Source organism: Phaenicophaeus curvirostris, chromosome 11 (assembly GCF_032191515.1).
Source record: "Phaenicophaeus curvirostris isolate KB17595 chromosome 11, BPBGC_Pcur_1.0, whole genome shotgun sequence".
Taxonomy (NCBI): Eukaryota; Metazoa; Chordata; class Aves; order Cuculiformes; family Cuculidae; genus Phaenicophaeus; species Phaenicophaeus curvirostris.
In genome coordinates this window covers 19,425,605-19,444,459 of record NC_091402.1, presented here as the reverse complement: position 1 = coordinate 19,444,459, position 18,855 = coordinate 19,425,605, and the positions used below count along the sequence as shown (strand labels likewise).

Genomic DNA, 18,855 nt, shown 5'->3' with positions numbered 1-18,855 from the left:
GACCAGAAGGACCTTGCACTTGATAACTTTTTCAATTATCTTTCTACAATTTGCTTTCCACCAAATAGTTTTATTTATGGTAACAGAATTTAGTGCTCAGACAGCAATTATATTCTTTCAGATTTTAGCTGGTGAAATTTTTAAGGCCATTTCCAGTGAGAATTGTGCGTGCTAATCTTTTTGACTGAGAGTACCTTGGTGCTATTGTCTATTATATTAATGCTATTGTAGTTTAGATTGGAGGCTCAACTGCTCATCTTCCTCTTAATCTTTCCCACAGTTTCAGTGAGCTGTTTTCTTATACCATAAACTGAGTACAGCTCCCCTTTGTCGTGCCTGAAGGCTCACTTATATCCTCAGCAATTCATCCTGATAGCAATGAATTCCCTTGGTCATGTGTGAACAAGGCTGTGGATCTAAAAGTGGAGTAATAACAGTGGTGAAATACTTCAAATTGAAAAGGAAAGAATGCTGATAAAGGAAAGAGGTGAACTAATAACTGAGACAAAATAAAGAAGAAATATACTGTCTATTTGACAGGAAAAAAAAAGACAAAGAAGTGTCTGTAAGCTCAAGATAGTCAAACTTTTCTGGCTACAGGCGCTTTCGGACCTTGTATTCTTGGCTTATGATCTGTACCTTTAATCTCAAGTTTCCTCTGCAGCATTTTTTGGATGTTAGAAACTCCATTACAGATTGATAGAAAATCAGTGATAAAACTTCTAAATATCACCTTATTTTGTTACACTGCTTTCCCAGTTGCCAATTTTTATACAATGGTTTATGATTGCAATAATCCCCTCAAAATCAGCTGTTATGGGAGATAATAGCCGGTTGTCAGAGCATTATCCACCCTTGACTTCACTTTGGGCCATTACGTAACAAAAGAATGAACTGGTGGTAAGGTTGCCAGGTGTATTAAATTATATGATGAATTACAGAGATTCTGTAGTGGGGATTAGTGTCCAAAAGAGAGTAGTGGAGATTGCCAAACCCATTATCTGATAGGACTGCAGGCTGGATGAAATCCCAAGGGTGGAAGGCCAGTGCCTTATCCATTATGTCATCCTCTAATCTGTGTCTGCACCATGCACAGTGAAGTAAACTGCAAATGAGTTACCATTGTTCTATGTTACATCCTGGAACTATGTAATAACAGAAGTGGAGACGTTGGCAGTGTTTGGTTACTTAGAATTTAGTCTGATTTTGATCTTTTCTCGTGGATTCTTGCAAAAAATATTAGTTGATATACAAGAAAGCTAAGCGGTGTGGTAGCAGAAATTGTATGAGCCTGCTTTTTCCACAGAAGCTCCAGTTAGATCCAAGACAGTTGGTTATGTCATGCTTTGTGCTCTAATCCCTTCCCCTCCTCTCCATTCAGACGAATTAATTTGTTTAGGCTGTTATTTTGCATTTAAGGAGGAAAATATCTATTCTACATTTTGGCACATCCACCACTATATTAAAGGGTGGCAGTAATAGGTAGAGTTAAATTATCCATAAGTGATTCATCCAGGCCTGGCTGTTAATGGTTTAATGAATGACCTGCAATCTTGCATATCGGAGCTAGAAACAAAGGTAACAAGTTCGGGAGCTTTTCGAGTAATCATAATTTTTTGAAAGGGAGTCTCTGAGATTTGCTTTCAAAATCTGTGAAAATTTTCTTTGCTGAATTAACTGTTAAACTGCTAGGATGATTTTTAGCACATCCAAGATATGTACTGTAGTATTACATTTTGTACACTCTTGGTTGATTATTTAACATCATTAATATATGCTGCATGCTAAGCTAGAAAGTATCAGATTCTTCTTAGACCTATTTTGTGTGTTTTGTTTTGTTGTTTTTTTTTTATTTTACTGTTAAATGCCAAATCTTAAATGGTTAATACAACCTATTTCTTCTGCCAAATTGTTACGTATAATTATTTAGTGATAAGCTCTCGCCATGCCATTGGAAGCTCATCTGCCTGTGAGGGAAGTGATCTTGCTCAGTTCTCTGTAATCAGTAATTCAGGATGTATAAAGCGGTTAGAACTTACGTCCCATGTAAAAGGCCTGAGATGTCTTGTTCCTTTCAGAACTATACCAACAATCAAACTTCTCTGGAGAAGCAATAAGCCTTGTGCTAATGTGGTTTTGGACACCTTCTCGTCACCTGCTCTATCCTTGCACAGTGGAAAACAGCATAATTCTGTTCTCCTCTGCTAACAATATTCCTAATGTATTGAGGGAGTTTTGACAGTAGGAAATCATTCTTCATAAATCTTGAGTTGCATTATAATTTTTTGTAATTTAACAAAAGATGTCAACATGTTTTTAGTGCTAGGAGAAAAATCTCATATCCTTAAGTAAAACATGTAGCTTGTTTGAGTTTTCTAAAAGTGACCCTCAGTAGCCCTAGACCTAGGGGGTGGATGTCGAAATGCTCCTCGAAGGTCAGTGTAATATAGTAATGCTGTCCCCTGACCACAAGGGATTAATTGCAGCATCAATTTCCTTTTTTCCTGCACGTATTTTCCGAGGTAGGTCTGTACAAAGAGCTGTTGGGGATGCGGATGTTTGGGAAAGCAGGGCTCAGCTGTTTGGTGATCCTCAGACAGATTAAGTCTTTTTCTTTATTACTGTTTTTGCTTACATCTTGTTTTCCAGTTAAATAGACCTATTAATTATTTGGGGTTTGTTTCTTTTAGCTGTCCCATCAGTATTTAGGGTACAACACACACAGATATCACAATAGTAGAAAACAGTATTATAAAATTGTCTGGGTACAGTGTGCAATTGCGAGGAAGGAGAAAACATCAGGAAATGTATAAATGCAAACTTTTCCAGAAGAGGTACTTTAAATGCTACAGAAGAAAAATTAACAATAAAGAACCTTTTACTGAGTAACTTAATGTTTAAGGATTCAGTTTCATGAGGTAATGGCTTCAATTTCATGGATTCCTTGCACTGAGTGTGGCAGAAGTCGAGTCTTTCAGCACCTTATGGGGTAAAGGCCTTTAATAGGGTACAAGATATTGTGTTAGTGCTATCTTGCATTGTATCACAGGGCTTTGTAGCCTTCATCAGTAGTTTTTTTTGTGTGCTCATTTGAAGTATTGTCTTAATGGAATTTCCTGCTAACTTATCAATGCAAATAGACCCTTAATTTATTTTTTCACCACTTCATAATAAAAATTAAAAAGGCTACCAAGACATTTAGAGATAAGGTAAAGTTTCTAGAGTGACCTTGTATTTCTACTGCTCTTTTCCCATACCTGTTCCTTGTTATGCCCTTTGCAATAGACAGATAACCTACAGTACACTTATAATTTATCTGTTATTTTCATATTGCTTTGGGTGTGTGTAGGTCACGGTTACAAGCTGTAACACATCTCAAAACTTTATAGATTTTTACAAACTCAATATTTTTTCCAGGATGCCCAGCTTTGCTTTTCTGATGACAGTATGCAGCACGAGTTAAAATATATTAAGGGAGATCAGTGATTTTTCTTTTTGAAAAATTCTATTAACGAGTGCAAGAGACCTAAATAAATGGCAGCCTTTTTCATGATGAGGTTCATGAAATTCAGGCAGATAGAGAAATGCTTTTGTGAATCTTGAATTATAGCATGTCAATCCAATCCAGACCAGCTCTGGTCTCATCTACTGCTCCTACTGTCATTTTCTTAGATGCTGATCAAATGAAAATCAAAGTGCTTTGGTCATTGCACCATTGAGACTGTTGTGAACACCAGAATGTTAAACTCTTTCAGGGGGTGTCTTTGGATAGGGTAATGCTCAAGTGAGGCATCAGGCATTTCAAAAAGGATGATCACATGCTGTCTAGATGATAAGAGTCCTTGCAACAGCGTGTTCAGCTGTATTGGGTGAGGTAACTCTGAACTGCTGTTCTGCTGAATCATTATTTCTAGCTGTCCTGTGGTTGTATATCACTTACTAGAACACAAGAATGATTCATTGATATTTATTATCTTAAATTATTTATGTTTCCTAGCTATCTTAAGTATATTCAAAAGACTTTTCCTCAGGTTTTCTAGTATGATACTATTCAAGTATCTTTTCTTTATGTGGTTTGGTCAATTTTACAAGATGGATTGCCTGAAGCAGTCTCTGGGATGGCCAGATACTCCAACTGAGCAGATAATTAATACCTACATGATGTAAGAAAGTAAAGTATACAAATACACCCATCACGGGCTCTAGTCATAGCTTGAGTTGCCTGGGAAAACCTCAATGACTGTCCCAGATTCCCACCTGGAGAGCTGCTGTAACGATTAAGCCAGTTCTTTGTGGTGAGGCTACTTAGGAGTTCAGGCAATCACTTAAGTTCACATCAATCCTTGTTCCAAATCAGTCCACTCACTAATCTATGCAGAGACTAGCTGGATCACCATAGCCAATAATGATGGGAACTTGAATTTCATCCCTATGTCCCACTTATAACTTACATTCCACAGCTCTTGCCACAGAACTATTTTTATTTCTTGCTGAGCAAGAGAACAAGGACTATTTTGCTGAAGCTGTCCATGAAATAGTTTGCAGCTGCAAACAGAGGTCTGCAGTGTAAGCTGCAAACTGAAGTCTCATTTTCCCTCCTACACTGTATTTTGAGTTTCTGAAAGCACTATTTTGCCAGCTGTTTGGCATGAAGAAGTGACTTCACAGTTCCAGTGTGTAGAATCCTGCAGATTGACTTGTCTTGCTTAACATAGGTAGAAGAAGATCTCTATTCTTTTCACTATGCTGCTAGTTAAATAAAGTTTCAGAGCTAGAGGCAGTTCAGGGACTGCAGATTAGCCCATGCATAATGGATGAAACTGTTAAGTGGATCTTTCAAATGAAATGGTTAGCACTGAAATAGCTGTCATTTAAATCATCATTTTAAGTTTCCTCACTAGTGGTTAATTGTATGCATCCCTGAGATTTTATATAAGCCGTCTGTCCAGTCTGAAGGTGCAAACTTCAGAATATTCCCTACCTTTGAAGTCAAGAAACTTGTTAACGATACTCTTATTTTTCAAAATTTAAAGGAGTGCAACAAAGAATAGGGGGCAAACCACCTGTCTAATCCAAACCATGATCTGTGCCTGGGTAAGGCAACAAGAATTTAAAACAGAGACTGGAAAAACAGAGAGAAATGAAGTTAAAAATAATAGTAATATATGCAGTTAAATATAAACTCCTGCTTTATGTGTTTTACTCAGTGTAAGATTTCTGTACAGTTTGTCTAAACTACTGAGCTTGGTGGTTTAATGCCTTAAAATTATTTAATTCTGCTGCGTACATGGGAGTAGTTACCAACACAACTTGTGAAAACTGTTGACATGTTGTGCTTCCCACTAGCTTATTATGGGCTGGTGTTTTGGGCCAGAATCTACAATCTTGCATGTCAAAGCTGACCATCATTAAATGCACTATTTACATTAGTCTGTGGCTAGTATGAATATGGTTCCACAGTTTAGAATCATCTGAGTTTATATGCAATATTTTAGTAAGAAAAGTAACAGAATGGAATGCTCTTTTCCAGAGGTGATACTTTCACCTCGGGATTGAGACATAGCAACAAGGTAATATATGGGCTACTGATTAGAAATTTTATCTGGGCAGAACATTAAGGAAAGCAGTAATTCTCCAGTATTTCTGGATGAATACGTATGTCTGTGTGTGTGCATGTGCAGAGATTTTTGCACATGTATTTTGCCTGGGAAATGGGGCAACCCTGCATGTGATGCCGCTGTTTAACATTCACTAGCACAAGTGCCACCTGTGGGTACCTGTCTCTAAGGTGACACAGATACTGTGTTACATGAACCTTGAAGACTGAGGGCAATTCGCTTGCCTTGGTGATTCAGATCGTATATCTACGCAAGTATTTGCTGAATCAAGTGCTTCACCTTCCACACCACAGCAATTTTCTGAATTCGTAAGTGCAGAACAGATTTGTCTGAAACATGCAGTTTTTCCCGATGCTAATAATTTTTTCTCACACTTTAACCATAAGTTTAATTAAATGTCAGGTATTAAAAACATGCAAAGAGATCAGCTGTTCTGTTACATAGAGCAAAAGCCACGTTTTGTCATGGAGACATTACTGGTATAGGGGGTTTTTTTGAAACTAATGTGCTGTTTAACCAGTAATACTTTCTTTAAAAGTATCTGTCCATATGAATTACACATCTGTATCTCAAGTTCCACTGTGTAAGTTTTAAATGCAGTATTAATTAACTTGATCTTTCACCTTGTACTTTCAGGTTCGTATTTTCACTTATCTGATTGGCAGAGAAGCTGCTTTTGCTGATAACCTGAAGTGGATGGCCTGTGCTAACAAAGGTTAGTTAACATTCAACTGTGAAAGCCTTCTTTTCAAAACCTTCCTGCGCAGCTGACCCTCCTAGAGATATGGTGTCATTCACAACTTATCAGAGAGGATGGGTTGTTTTTTTACGGGAAAGGAAAAGACCTATTTATCTTGTAGCATACAGTTTTTTTTTAAAAAAAAGACATTTTTTTTCTGAGAATATGTATGAAGCTTTTAAACTACATGATTTTTTTTTTCAGAGAAAAAAGATTAATTCCGAAGCATTTTTTCTATTAGAGCTGTTATTACTTACTCAGAGTTAGTTTGGTGTCTAGAGAACATTGGATACAAGTCCTGTTGAGTTAGGCATGGTAGGTAGAACACCAGATGTCTTGTCCGTTGAGGAAATGACAGTGTAATTAAAAAAAACCAGTTTTATATCCTTTAAGGAAGGAGCATTAGAACATGTAAGATGCCGAGATGCTACAGCAAAAGGATTGATTAATATAAGTAAGAATGATTCAGAAAGAAATCCCAGACCCTAATTAATCATCAGCTTTTCTTTTTGGAAAAAAAATGTGCTCTTTTTTCTGTTGTGCCACATTACATTATGATGAATTACATCAGGTGCTATCCATTTAGTCATTATTTCTTTAACTACTGTTATGTCCAGCTGATGGAAATTACTCAGTTTGAAATCTTGTCTTAATCAGCTAATATTACACCATAATTTAGTTTAAATAATAGTATAAGAATCCTTTGAAGCATCTTTTTGAAGACAATTTAATCAACAAAATCTTTTAGCTTTTTAGCCCAGCTCTAAAGATTCATAAAGATCTAAGTACAGCAACTCAGAAATTAGGACCAGGCAATAGAAACTGCTTTAGTAGATCATCTGGTCCACGTCTTCCTTATTCCCAGAGGGGGAAAAGTGGTCACCTTTGTCATTCTTCAGGACTACTTTGTTCTTTTCAGAGCCTTGTTGCTTTGAGTCAGAATCTTACTTACGTGAATCAACTAAACAACTTAATGACTGTTTCTTCTATAAATTTTTTTTTCTCTCGACTTAATAGTTACAATACCTGCTCTCTGATAGCATACAATGCAAAATTCCTCTACTTCTAATCAGTGAATAAATACGTTTTTATAGCTTTGAAAATCACAATTGGAAACAGCATAAGCCATTATGTCAGGCAGTATGGACAGTCTCTTTCTCACAGTTTTCAGCTACAGGTCATCTATTTTCTTTTAGTGAAATGACGGATTACAGCACAAAAGATGAGGAGTGTAGTAAAGCTGCTCTAAAGATTGGCTGAATGGCTGGACTGCAGTTTACTGCTTGCACGGGTGGGCCAAAGTATGTTGTTGGCACTGAGGGTCAATGACCCTAAAATCAATTTTCCTTGCAGTGATTTTCCCCTTGGAAGCACAGCCTAGATGGAGGCTGTTTGCAGGGTTTCCAGCTGACTGGACTGTGGACAGCAGCCCTTCCCTTCCAAATGGGCCACAGGGGAAATTCATACCACCTTGCAAAACTTCTTAAGCTTCTAGATTGTGATAGTGAAACCTTGAAAAACTCCAAGCATGTTTTTCTATTTTTATGTATAAGTAGGGCACATCTAGAGGGAGTTGGCTTAATGAAGCGAAACACCAAACCATTTAAAATACATTAAAACATTCAAGAACCCCAAAGTCGCTCTGGAGTGGTCAGTGATGATTGCAGTGATTTACTCTTCTGTATTGTAAGCAAGTGCAGATAAAGAAGAAGAATAAAAACGTACTAAGGTTCTGAAGTGAGCAGAGGTAAAAGTTTTCTAATGCTTAGCGTGCATGTGCCAGATTTTAAAGTAACAAGGCACTGCCTTTCCCTCAGCCAGCAGGAAGATGTAAAGACAAAGATGGGAGTTAATTCATTGCTTACTAACAAAACAGCCAGGATTAAACATTATTTTTTTCAGTAAAATTCTCTATTGCAGTCATAATTTGGCAAATTCTGTTTTAGTTATTGTTTCAAGTCATTGTTAGGTATCATCACTGTTGTTGGCGTATTGTAACATGGACAAAGGAGAGGATTGATCAGGACAAAGGAGCCGAGGCTGAGGAAGCAATGTGGAGAAAAATACTTTGCATATTGGAGGTCTGATAGTGGCTCTCTAACTGCCACCAGAGGACAGATCAGCCCTGAGGCAAATAGTGCCCCAGCTGTAGCAGTTTATAGACTATTGTATTAGCAGAGGAGAGTTCCGTTCAGGAAGCCCCAGTCACATCCATTCCCATTATTAGCATGACCCCAGCACCTCCTGCACCCTGGGCTCTCGTGGGGGTGGCAGGCAGCCAGTTGCAGATACTGTTCACCTGCTTGAGAGGCCTCTGAGGTGGGGGGGGCTCTCCATGGGAGTTTTACAGCTGCAGCGAAACAATGAATTCTCTCCTCAGTCTGTACTCAAAGAGGATTTTTTAATTCTGATATTTTATTAGTTGCAAGAATCTTGCATCCGTTTTGCGCAGTGTCCAGAAACTGGAAAGTACTGTGCTCCACGTAAAACCCTGTTGGAGAAATTTTAGAGGCTAAGGGTGGACATTTTAGGAAAAAGCCATCCCAAGACATTGCAAAGACTCTGTAATAGGGAACAGCAGCACTTGCAGAGCATGTGTCTGTCTTTAACCACATTATCCTATGTGTCTCATGCTTGTCATTACCAAATCTTACCAATTTCCTTCACAAATTTTTTCCTGCTGGGGAGGGAGAAAAAAGTATCGCTGACTGTAAGGGGCTCTAAGGTGGCATAATTCAAACACCAGGGGGCTGAGAAGCAGGTGTTAGAATGCAAAAATTTAAGCAAGATTTTGCTGCTATTGCTCATGTGGCCTCAGCAGCTGTGCTTAAGAACTTCAGAGCATATCTTTATCTGATGATTAAACCTTGGCATAGGAAGAGTACGGGTTTTAAGACTACGGGGTACCACTGATCTCTAGGTAAGAGATGTAAATTTAGTAGTGTAGGTAGCCAATTCTCGTGAGGTTTGGAATTTGATGCACATAGCTGCAAACACATGAATCGTCAAAATCAAAATATACAGTGAAAACCAACTAAGAGAATGTTACTTAATGCTGTCCCTAGCTATAATATAGTAACTTCTGGTAGAGTTTTCTTGTCAGGAGGAGATTGAAAGATAAATATTGGAACAAGCAATAAAAATATGGGAAATATCATTCCCATAGCTTTTGCTGTTCCTTGCATTTTCTTGTAAAGAGAGCTAAAACTTAAGGGAAACCACATTTTGTAGAAACAAAGTAAATAGATGAACCCTAAATTCACAGAAGATATGTGAAGTAGGCAGCGTTTAAGAAGAGTCATGTGCACATTGCTTTTTCCTACAAGTATTCGAAGCCAATAATTCATGGAAGTACACTATAATTTTTTTTTTTACCATATACACAAAATTCTGCTTTCTTAAGTACACATACCCTAATTAAACTTATGTCAATCATTTTACTTTATGGCTGCAAGCTTTCAGAATCTTAGACAAAAAAATAGTCCTGTTTTGAAGCAGCAACATTCCTTAAAATGTTTGAAAAATATGAATAGTATTCTGTATGAATACTATACTAGGAATATTTGAGATCATTGTTTAATCAAATTAGCTTTGCAAAAATAACCCCCTTGCAACTTCTACTTTTTCTTAAAATAAAAATATTCTTAAAAATATGCATTAAGCTACTGTTATGACTCATTTAATTTTATAGATCTCTGCTACAAAGTCTGTTCTTGCACTGTGTCATAATTCGTACATAGATTAAATGGATGTAGAAACATCAATTCCATACTGCATGAATTATTGGCGGGTCTATTGAATCAGAAAGTTCTAACATTCAGACTACAGAGCATCATTGCGATGTTGCCCAAACTGGCCCTGTCTACAGTAAACGCAGCTCAGAAGTTCTTTGCAGCTACCACGTTTTCTGCAGAAGCTTAATATTCCAACTCCACAGAAGCTGTGATCTTGTCAAAAGGCTAAAATGGTACCAAGGCCTTTTTCATTAAAATTCTGTATTGGTCTTTCCTCATTAAAGAAAAAGAAAGTGTATGAAGGGGGAAGCGACACATTTAAATAAGGTCTTATGAAACTATAGCATTGAAATTTGTCTGTCCTTCGTCACCCTTGCGTGATATGGGCTCCAGATGCCAAGTTTGTGATGTATACAGATACTTGACACCTAAGCACTGAAAAGGAAGTGGTGACAGCTCAAATAGCTGTGGCCTCTGCTCTTCTCAGTGCTGCCAGGTTGCAGGCAATGTTTTAAAGGATTAACAAAACTGTGATCCATAAGCCAAGCAATCCTAGTGATAGTCTATAGTTATTTTCTGAGACCTGCCATTTGTAAACAACGTGTTGCTGTTATCCGATGTTTAGTCACATTCTATAAGGATGAGCAGTTTGGAGCATATGCAACTACTGTTTCGTTACTGTAGTTCTAATCTGTAAAGTTTCTTGGAACTAAACAAACTGAATAAGACATTGTTGGACAAAGTTAATACCAGTTCTAACTTCTAAAGTATGCAGCATTTAAAGAAAACAACAAAACCCAAGAACCTGAACTTCTTTACCATTAAACAACAAGAGTTTTCTGGAAACAGAGTTTAGGACAGGCAGTGCAGTGGTTCATAGCAACGTTGGAAGCCCAGTCCTTCCAGACTGACCAAAAATTTTGCAGGCTTCCATTTTCACCAGTTATTACTGTTTGAGGCTGCTTCTTATAGAACATGCCTTTTTTTGCGTTTCTTCTTTGGAAATAAACAGGTACGAAACACGACAGACATAAACCATATCAATCTCTTTGTTGCAATCTCTCTTAATGTATTCTGACTGGTTTATAACTTGGAACTGTGTTTTCCCAGGGTTTTTTACTCAGATCTCTACCTTAGCTGATGTTCAAGAGAACGTCATGGAATATCTCCATGTTCTTAGCCGACCAAAGGTTATTGACCAAGAGCACGATGTAGTCTGGACTGAAGCATATATTGACAGCACTGTAAGTCTGCATGGTAAAGCATTTAATATAGGATTATTACATGTAATGAGCCACAGATTTGTGGCTAAAGGTTATTAATTTTTGTGGGTTGATCTGAAATAAGTTACCTGTTTTTTTATTATGTTTCTTTTGATCCAGTTAAATTATTTTGGGTAGTACATTATCCATTGAACAAGAGTTTGTAGCCAATTTACTATTTAGTACTAGTGATGCCAAGTATTCAATTTAATGAACGATCATGGATGTCCAGTGACAAAACTGTTTCTTTTTGTTTTAAATTTTTCCTTTTGTGAAGGTGGGGCAAAGTGGGAGAATCTCAGCAACTTCACTTTGATATCTGGGGTTTTTTTGTTTGTTTAGTTTTATGACTGTAATAATTCTAATGATTTTAGTTTTAAACCAGTAGAAAAATATTCTAGTAAAAAAGAACACTTTCGTTTCATTTGCATGTTTGTTTTGTCTTTCCTATCTTTAGTTGTTTCCATGGATAAAGTAAAATAAATACTAAAGCTGCAGTTATGAAGGAGAAACAAAAAGTTGCTTTGGAGGGAATTTAGTTATCTCTGTTTCCTTTTGCTAAAGAATATATTAACGCAGTGTCCCCTTTGTTTTCTTTTGCTATTGAAACATGAGACAAATAGGAACTACCTGTTATCACTGTCCCTTCAGGGCATCCCATGAAATGGGGAGAGGACTAGGAAAACCTAGTTCTTTTTAGATGTTTGAAGTAATCAGTGTGTGTACATGTTGAAGGGGGTTTGTGTATTTGCTTAGAGAGAATACTAGACAGAGATACACTTAAGTGGTGTTTGAGTGCAACTCTTCCTTGTCCTTTGCCTATGAATCTTGCACTAAAGGAGATGCAAACAAATTCTTCCTCCTTTTTCAATACCAAGACCTCCCCTTTGCCTACCACCAAAGTACAAAATGATATTTCAGAATCAATTTTACACTTTACTCTCTTTTTCATCTTTTAATCTGTATTTCTTTGATCATTGCAGGGAGAAAAATATTTAGAAAAGTTAGTCTAACTTTCAGCAATTCTCCTGAAGGTTATGGAAAGGCTAAGGAAAGCGAACAACTTAATGTTGTGTGAAATACTAAGTAAATACAGCAGGGGTGAATAAATGCAAGTGAACTTAAGAACACTAGAGGGAATCTTGAGAAATCTGGAAAATAAAAGACATTGGAGCCATCACACTCTTAAATAAAGGAACTGTTTAAATCCAAACAGAAGTTGTTTTACTGCAATCAAAATAGAATACTTCCAGGTTCTTCTCTTTCTTTTCTTTTCTCGCTATCTCAGCTAAGTCTGATTAATGTCACTGTACGTGCTTATATAGATTTCTACACATGTACATACACACACTTGTATGTATGCTCACGTATACACATATTTTTAAGCATCTGAAAGCTCTACTCGGGACCCTAACAGGTTGAATGCTATAAGAAAAGATTAAAAAATAGAGTATCGTGATCTGCTTAGTTGCAAGCTACCTTTATGATTTATCCTCCATCCTCCTCTGTTCAAAAATATTCATAGACAAAGGAACAGGATAAATTAACATAGTCATGTACAGAACTCTGGAAAGAGCAGTGAAGGGAACCTAGTAACAGACCAGGTATACTTTTACCTGAGCTAAAGCTGCCCAGGTGCTACTTCCCTGCCATATCTAGCATCTTGGCATTGGAAGTGCCATCTAAGTTAACCTCTCCAGTCTGTAACTTGTTAATTTTCACTGACAGTTTGTGTCCCTGCTCTTCCATGGCTGCTGCTTGGATCTTGCCAGCTTAGAAACAGTAACGTATTTCTGGACAGCTTAAATGTTCTTGTCATCCAGCTGCGTTAGAACAGCCAGGGTTAGGTTCTCAGGGCTGTATAGTCACGGTTGTATATCAGTATCACTGTGCCCTAACAGCATGGAGTGCACTTTCCTGCTCCCTTCTCGCCAAATATCAGAGCTAATTGGCCAGCTGTGCTGTTCTTGGGCAAGCAACATTAGGCTGGGACACACTAGGATCCAGACAGAAAGAAGCTGGACAGGAAAACTGATTTCAAATTGAATTCAATTTCTAATTGAAAGTTTCCAAAGGTACTCTTTCCTGAGTAGAAAAGAAATCTAAAAGTATGAAAGTGTTTCAAGGATGGAACAATTTTAAAGCAGTCAATGACTTCTTTTAAGCATGTATGTATCTATAGCAAGTAAATAGAAGTGAATATATTGGGATGAATTGCCTGGGGCTGGAGCCGGGGGAAATTGTCTGGGTATGAGAATATTTGAGTGAAGTAATGAATAGAGGTAGTCTCTTGGGGCTATAGGTAATCATCTATAAAGCACAGAAGCCCTTAACTCATTCTTATAGTAACATCTGGAATGTGGAGAAACATTAATTTTTGCTGCAGGAAATAAAATAAGATGGGACTGGCCTCTGAGCTTCCACTGTTTAAAAGCTTTAAATTGAGAATTTATTTATTGGGGCACATACTTTGACCTACTTGGACTTCTGTTGACTCTTCCTGGTGAAATTGTTTCCCCTCAGTGTACCTGAATATATTCTCTGGATCGAATGCACTGTTGAGTTTATCTCCTTCAGGCTATTAGTTTCAAGCTGTGAGCAGTTTCAGGCATACGTTACTCTATTGGCTCTGTTCAGTTTCCAATTGAAAGAGAGAAAATTATTATTTCATTTAATATTTTGAGAGGATTGTCTGATGTTTCAGAATTTAAGAGTTCATTTAAAGAAAAAAAACATGAGTCATTACAGGTCACAATTCATCATAATATGAAAGGTAGGTGATTTCTACTCTTTACTTTTCAGTCTTAAGGTACTATACGTTGATTCTTCATTTGCATTACCCCACTTTCTCATGTACATGCATTAAATTATAGAATTTATTTCAATTCTAGAATTGCTATTAAATTCTATATGTGTGTATCTCCCCTTCTTCTCTTTCTCTTTTTAAAAGCCGGGATTTTTTTTGAAATATTTTGTTACCAAGAGGCTGATACTCTGCTATTAAGGCAATCTGTCCAAGACCATTATGTCCCCTGATGGGGGCAGTAAATTGAGGTAGCTCCACTGGTCTAAAGCTTAGACTTAAGCCTTTCTGAAATGCTTCTGATGGACATTACAATTACATTATTACCTATATGATCAAACAAATTATTAACTTTCATCCTTTAGAAAAAAAAGTCAAGTACCGTATGGGTAGACTTTTTACCCTCGGTCAGGTTCTTTGCAGAAATTCAGTAGGAAGTATAGGAAGCTCATGCTTCTCAGATAGCTGTCACATCAGAGTCCAGATGCTTTAAGCATGGATTCTGGGACACAGTTCTTTGTCACAGGGTGAATGCTGAGCCAATTCCAGAGAACCAAGGGAAAGTGTGTACATGAAGTCCCGTGTATAACGTACAGAGATATAACGGAGTCCTACAGACTGAAAGCTATTATGCTGGCATTTTCACCATCCAGGAATTTCTAGTGGCATGTAAAAATGCTGTTTAGTGCTTCTTCTAGTCACAGTTTTCTTTGTCTTCGATGCACAGAAGAGCTTTTATGAACTAACAATAATTAAACTGTACCCCGTTTCCGCTACCTTCTATTCCCAGAGATATCTTCAAATACTTTTGGTGACACAAGTTAATTGTGCTATTATAATAAGTGGGTGTAATTAGCATTTTTATCACAGTAAAAGGTTCCCTGGGCCTCTATTTCAAAAATAACTTCTAAACTGTAGTACTGTTATGCATTAAAATGCATCAGAGTGTTCAGAATGCTCATGTATGTCTACTGTAAGTCAATATTGGTAATCACTGCAGAACTGAGTGTCAGAAAATGTCATTAATCAGCAGCTGTGAGAAAATTTACACACAGGCATTAATTTTACTTATTTATTTTTTAATGTTTTATATAATAGAAATCTATGGGTTTTTTTTTTTTTTTACCAGTCCCAATTTGGACTTGATTAAATGCTCTAACTGTACCTTTGTGGCCAGCATCTCTTAATCTTTAATGATTTACAGCTCTCTATCAGAGAATGTCATCAGTACTGACTCACTCTGAAGTTGCCATGAGAATTTCCTTTCCTTGCTTTGACATTTGAGTGAAATCGGGCTGGAGAAGGAAAATAGTATGCATTTATATCATGCCTTCCATGAGGTAGAGTTGTTCTTCACAATAAGGTTCCTCAAACTCTTCTTTGTCTCCTATGGGTGTGCAGTGATCTTTTCAAGAGTCTGTTATGGGAGAAAAAGTTGAAAGTAGCCTGGGGAATAACTTCTTATCACTGCTTCAGTCTGGATTAATTTTCCTGGGAAAATATAACAACTCTGACCATTTCATCTTTTTCAAAGCTTCTATAAGAGCACAATTGCATTTGACATTGCAGACTTTTTTTTCTTTTTTTTTGTTAGAAAATGCACATCTGAGTTAGTTATGTTAGGCAGCAGAGTGTTAATCAGTGCATGGAATGCTGTGCCACTTAAATTTCATCTTAAAGGCTTGCTCACACACCAGTACAAGAGTCACAGTGCAATGTGCCCCAATGAAGCACACAAATTGAGACCCCTGAATTGAAAATTGGGATGTGCAAAGGAAAATAAAGTCCATAATGACTTAGTGGGAACATGGATATACTAAATAATAATGTTTTGGGCATTGTTCCATGCCAACATAACATATATAAATAAGGACATGCATAAGCATAGATAACACCTATGCACATGTGTGTACGCATGTCTGTGTGTACCTTTCAACTTTTGAAGTAAACCGCTTCGTTTGATAAATGGCATGTTTGCTTTACTCCGCTGCTAGTGCTGGAATTTATGGTATTAGGGCAATTTTCAGTGACTGCATTAAGCAAAGAATATTACTACATAGAGATAATTGCTAATTGTGAAAGTCACTAGAAAAAATTTTGTATGGGAAAAGTGATATTTATTTTAACGAATTAACACTTTTCATGTGTATCACTATGTTATTTACACTATAAAATGCTACATGTGATACATCAAAAAGATGTTTAAAACATCAAAAACAAAAACAAAAGTCCTGCACTTAAAGAGGAACATAAAATTTCCTGCTGGGGATGTGGAACATGGAATGCCATCTGTATTATATGGCACTGAGAAAACTGATTATGTTTGGACCTCTATTTCATAGCAGATGGGTTCATTAAATTTAATAGCCTCCAGAGCCTTTAGAAACAGTGTTAAAAACATGTGGAACATGCTGAGACACTTCACTTCTCACCCCACAGTCATTATAACTCTGGCACAGACTATAAATATTACAGTACTTTATTTCCATTGAAACGGATTACTATTATAATTATTTTGCCTAGTGTACATTTACGTGAGAGATGCAGAATGCAAATTGTACTTTTTCAAACTTTGAGATTTGCACTTGATTTCTTTAAATGAATTTTACAGTTCTTTGCAGTTGGTGCCTTTGATATAGAACTTATTTTTATCTTCTTCCTGCAACATCAGCAAGCAGCTGTAATGACACAGCAAAGCTAGTTCTTAAGCAGTTCTGCTTCCAGTGTGGTGCAAATAAGGCAAGCATTACGTTAAACCGTAGAAGGGAAAGCAGGGCAGTGTTACATCTTAGCCTTTAGCATATATTGATTCTTTTTTCTAGTATTTTAGATGATAGGGTAACTACAGTTTGACCTTGGTCTCTTTTCATCTTTCATCACCAGAGCACAGACATTAAATATCTAATTTCAAATCAGAGATGTTCCTGCAGAAACATTGCTTTGAACAGAGTAAATAATCACCTCTTTTTGGAATATTATCAAAATTTGATAGACAAAGGGATATTTTAGTGCTATTTACATTTTTAAGTGGTGTTTCAATTGAGAACAAGAAAGTTTTACCATGTGTAAACGCTTTGATATCTGTCTCAGAGTCTTCCACCTCTTCATTTACACATGATGGGTGGTATTTAAACTAAATTTATTTTTTACAAGCTCTGTCAGGTTTGATCATGATTTTTTTCTAAAAATAACCCAGTTTCCCAATAACCCTATAAGATTGTCCTTTACAGTATAATTCTCTGTAGTGCTCCCCTGTTTCCGTTTCCTTTCCCACAAAATGCTGTGACTATCCACACTATCTTTTACTGTTTTCTAAGGTCACTCTTGGTTTTAGGTTTTGCTGACTATTTCAGTGTGGATTTTCCCTTTCTTCTTACCACTGGCTTCAACCCCAATGACCGTTGCTGATGTTATTATCAAGACCTACAAATTTTAATGAACCACTAACATCCTGCCGTGGTAGATGGTGTGTGATGACAGGATTAATCAATGCCTTCCTCACATAATTTGCATTGAAAATAATACCTAAGAGTCAGAGTTGCTTAAAAAGGGCGGAAAGCATGAGGAGACAGTAAGACAGTTTAGATGAATACAATAAGCAATTGCCAGTCTGAGATCTCAAGTATGAAGGGCTGTATGTGAAAACATATAGAAATGCCTGTTCCAGTTTTTCAGAATGTTTGGTCCACTTCTACAGGGTTCCCACACAAGTGGTTTTTGTCCAAGTCTTAAGAATCACAGAGTGTTTGCTTGTTTCTGGTTAAACTTAATTTCATGGAAATGTTTGAGCAATTCAGTATTTACAATTCTGATAGTATTTCTAAGTTGTTACATTCACAAAACACGTTCTGTGATTAGGTTTTGGAAATCAGAAAATTCAGTCAGGTTTGAATGTAATGGATTTTGCTGGTTTGCGAGATGTCAAGCGCAATGATATTACATTAGGACTTTGTTGTAAGTTGTTGAGCTCTTCTTTGCTGCTTTTGCTATAAACATGGTGTATCTTGTGACGTGATTTCTTTGCACCAAATTACTTTTTCCTACATGAAAACTGATTGGATATATGTGAAAAGGAATCCGTAGAACTACAAATGCCTGTAGGTTTCACCTGCTGGATATTCTCACACCAGTAATTGTATACAAATTACAGAGAATTGCTCTGCTGTTGAATTTGATTAACAGGCATATTCATGCCAAAAGGGTGTTGGTGTCATTTGCAGACACCTGCACACTAGAGATAGAGCAGCCTGGGACCATTTCCAGCTGTGGTTTGCCAATGACATCGAGTGCTTTTAGGTGGGGGGACAGAAAATGCTTTTAATTTCCAGCTTGTTTCGCAGTGAAATTTCTGGTTGTGTTGTGACACAAAAATAAAATCAGAAGGTGACAAGTCACTAACTAGAGGGAGAATTTGTTTCTAGATCTCTATATGCTATGACAGATCCAACATTAAGGAGGATATGTCTGTTCTTAGTGAAAACAACTGCTTAATGATATCCACAGCTGATAACTGTCTTTGATCTTATTGATTCCCTTCTGAGTGAAATTGAGTTAATTATAAGGAAATTATAGCTATTCTGTCAGATATACTACCTTTTTTCTCTCTGTTTTTGTCTTAGTTTTCACTGAGCAGATATTTTAGGGTAAATGATAATGTAGGAAAGCAATGAATTCAGTATAATGTACTAAATCCCATCCT

General features: G+C 36.9%; 1 protein-coding gene across 6 annotated transcripts in view; it reads left to right on the top strand.

Moving 5' to 3' along the window:
- Window positions 1-18,855, top strand: part of CACNA2D3 (calcium voltage-gated channel auxiliary subunit alpha2delta 3) — a 335,791-nt gene that overhangs the window by 209,508 nt on the left and 107,428 nt on the right. For all 6 annotated transcript variants that reach the window (XR_011338221.1, XR_011338220.1, XM_069866081.1 and 3 more), the window contains exons 12-13: window positions 6,255-6,333; window positions 11,202-11,335. Coding sequence is in view for 4 of the 6 variants with exons in the window: in XM_069866081.1 (XP_069722182.1) it covers window positions 6,255-6,333; window positions 11,202-11,335 (213 nt within the window). In the remaining 2 variants the exon portion in view is untranslated. The remainder of the gene's footprint in view (window positions 1-6,254; window positions 6,334-11,201; window positions 11,336-18,855) is intronic.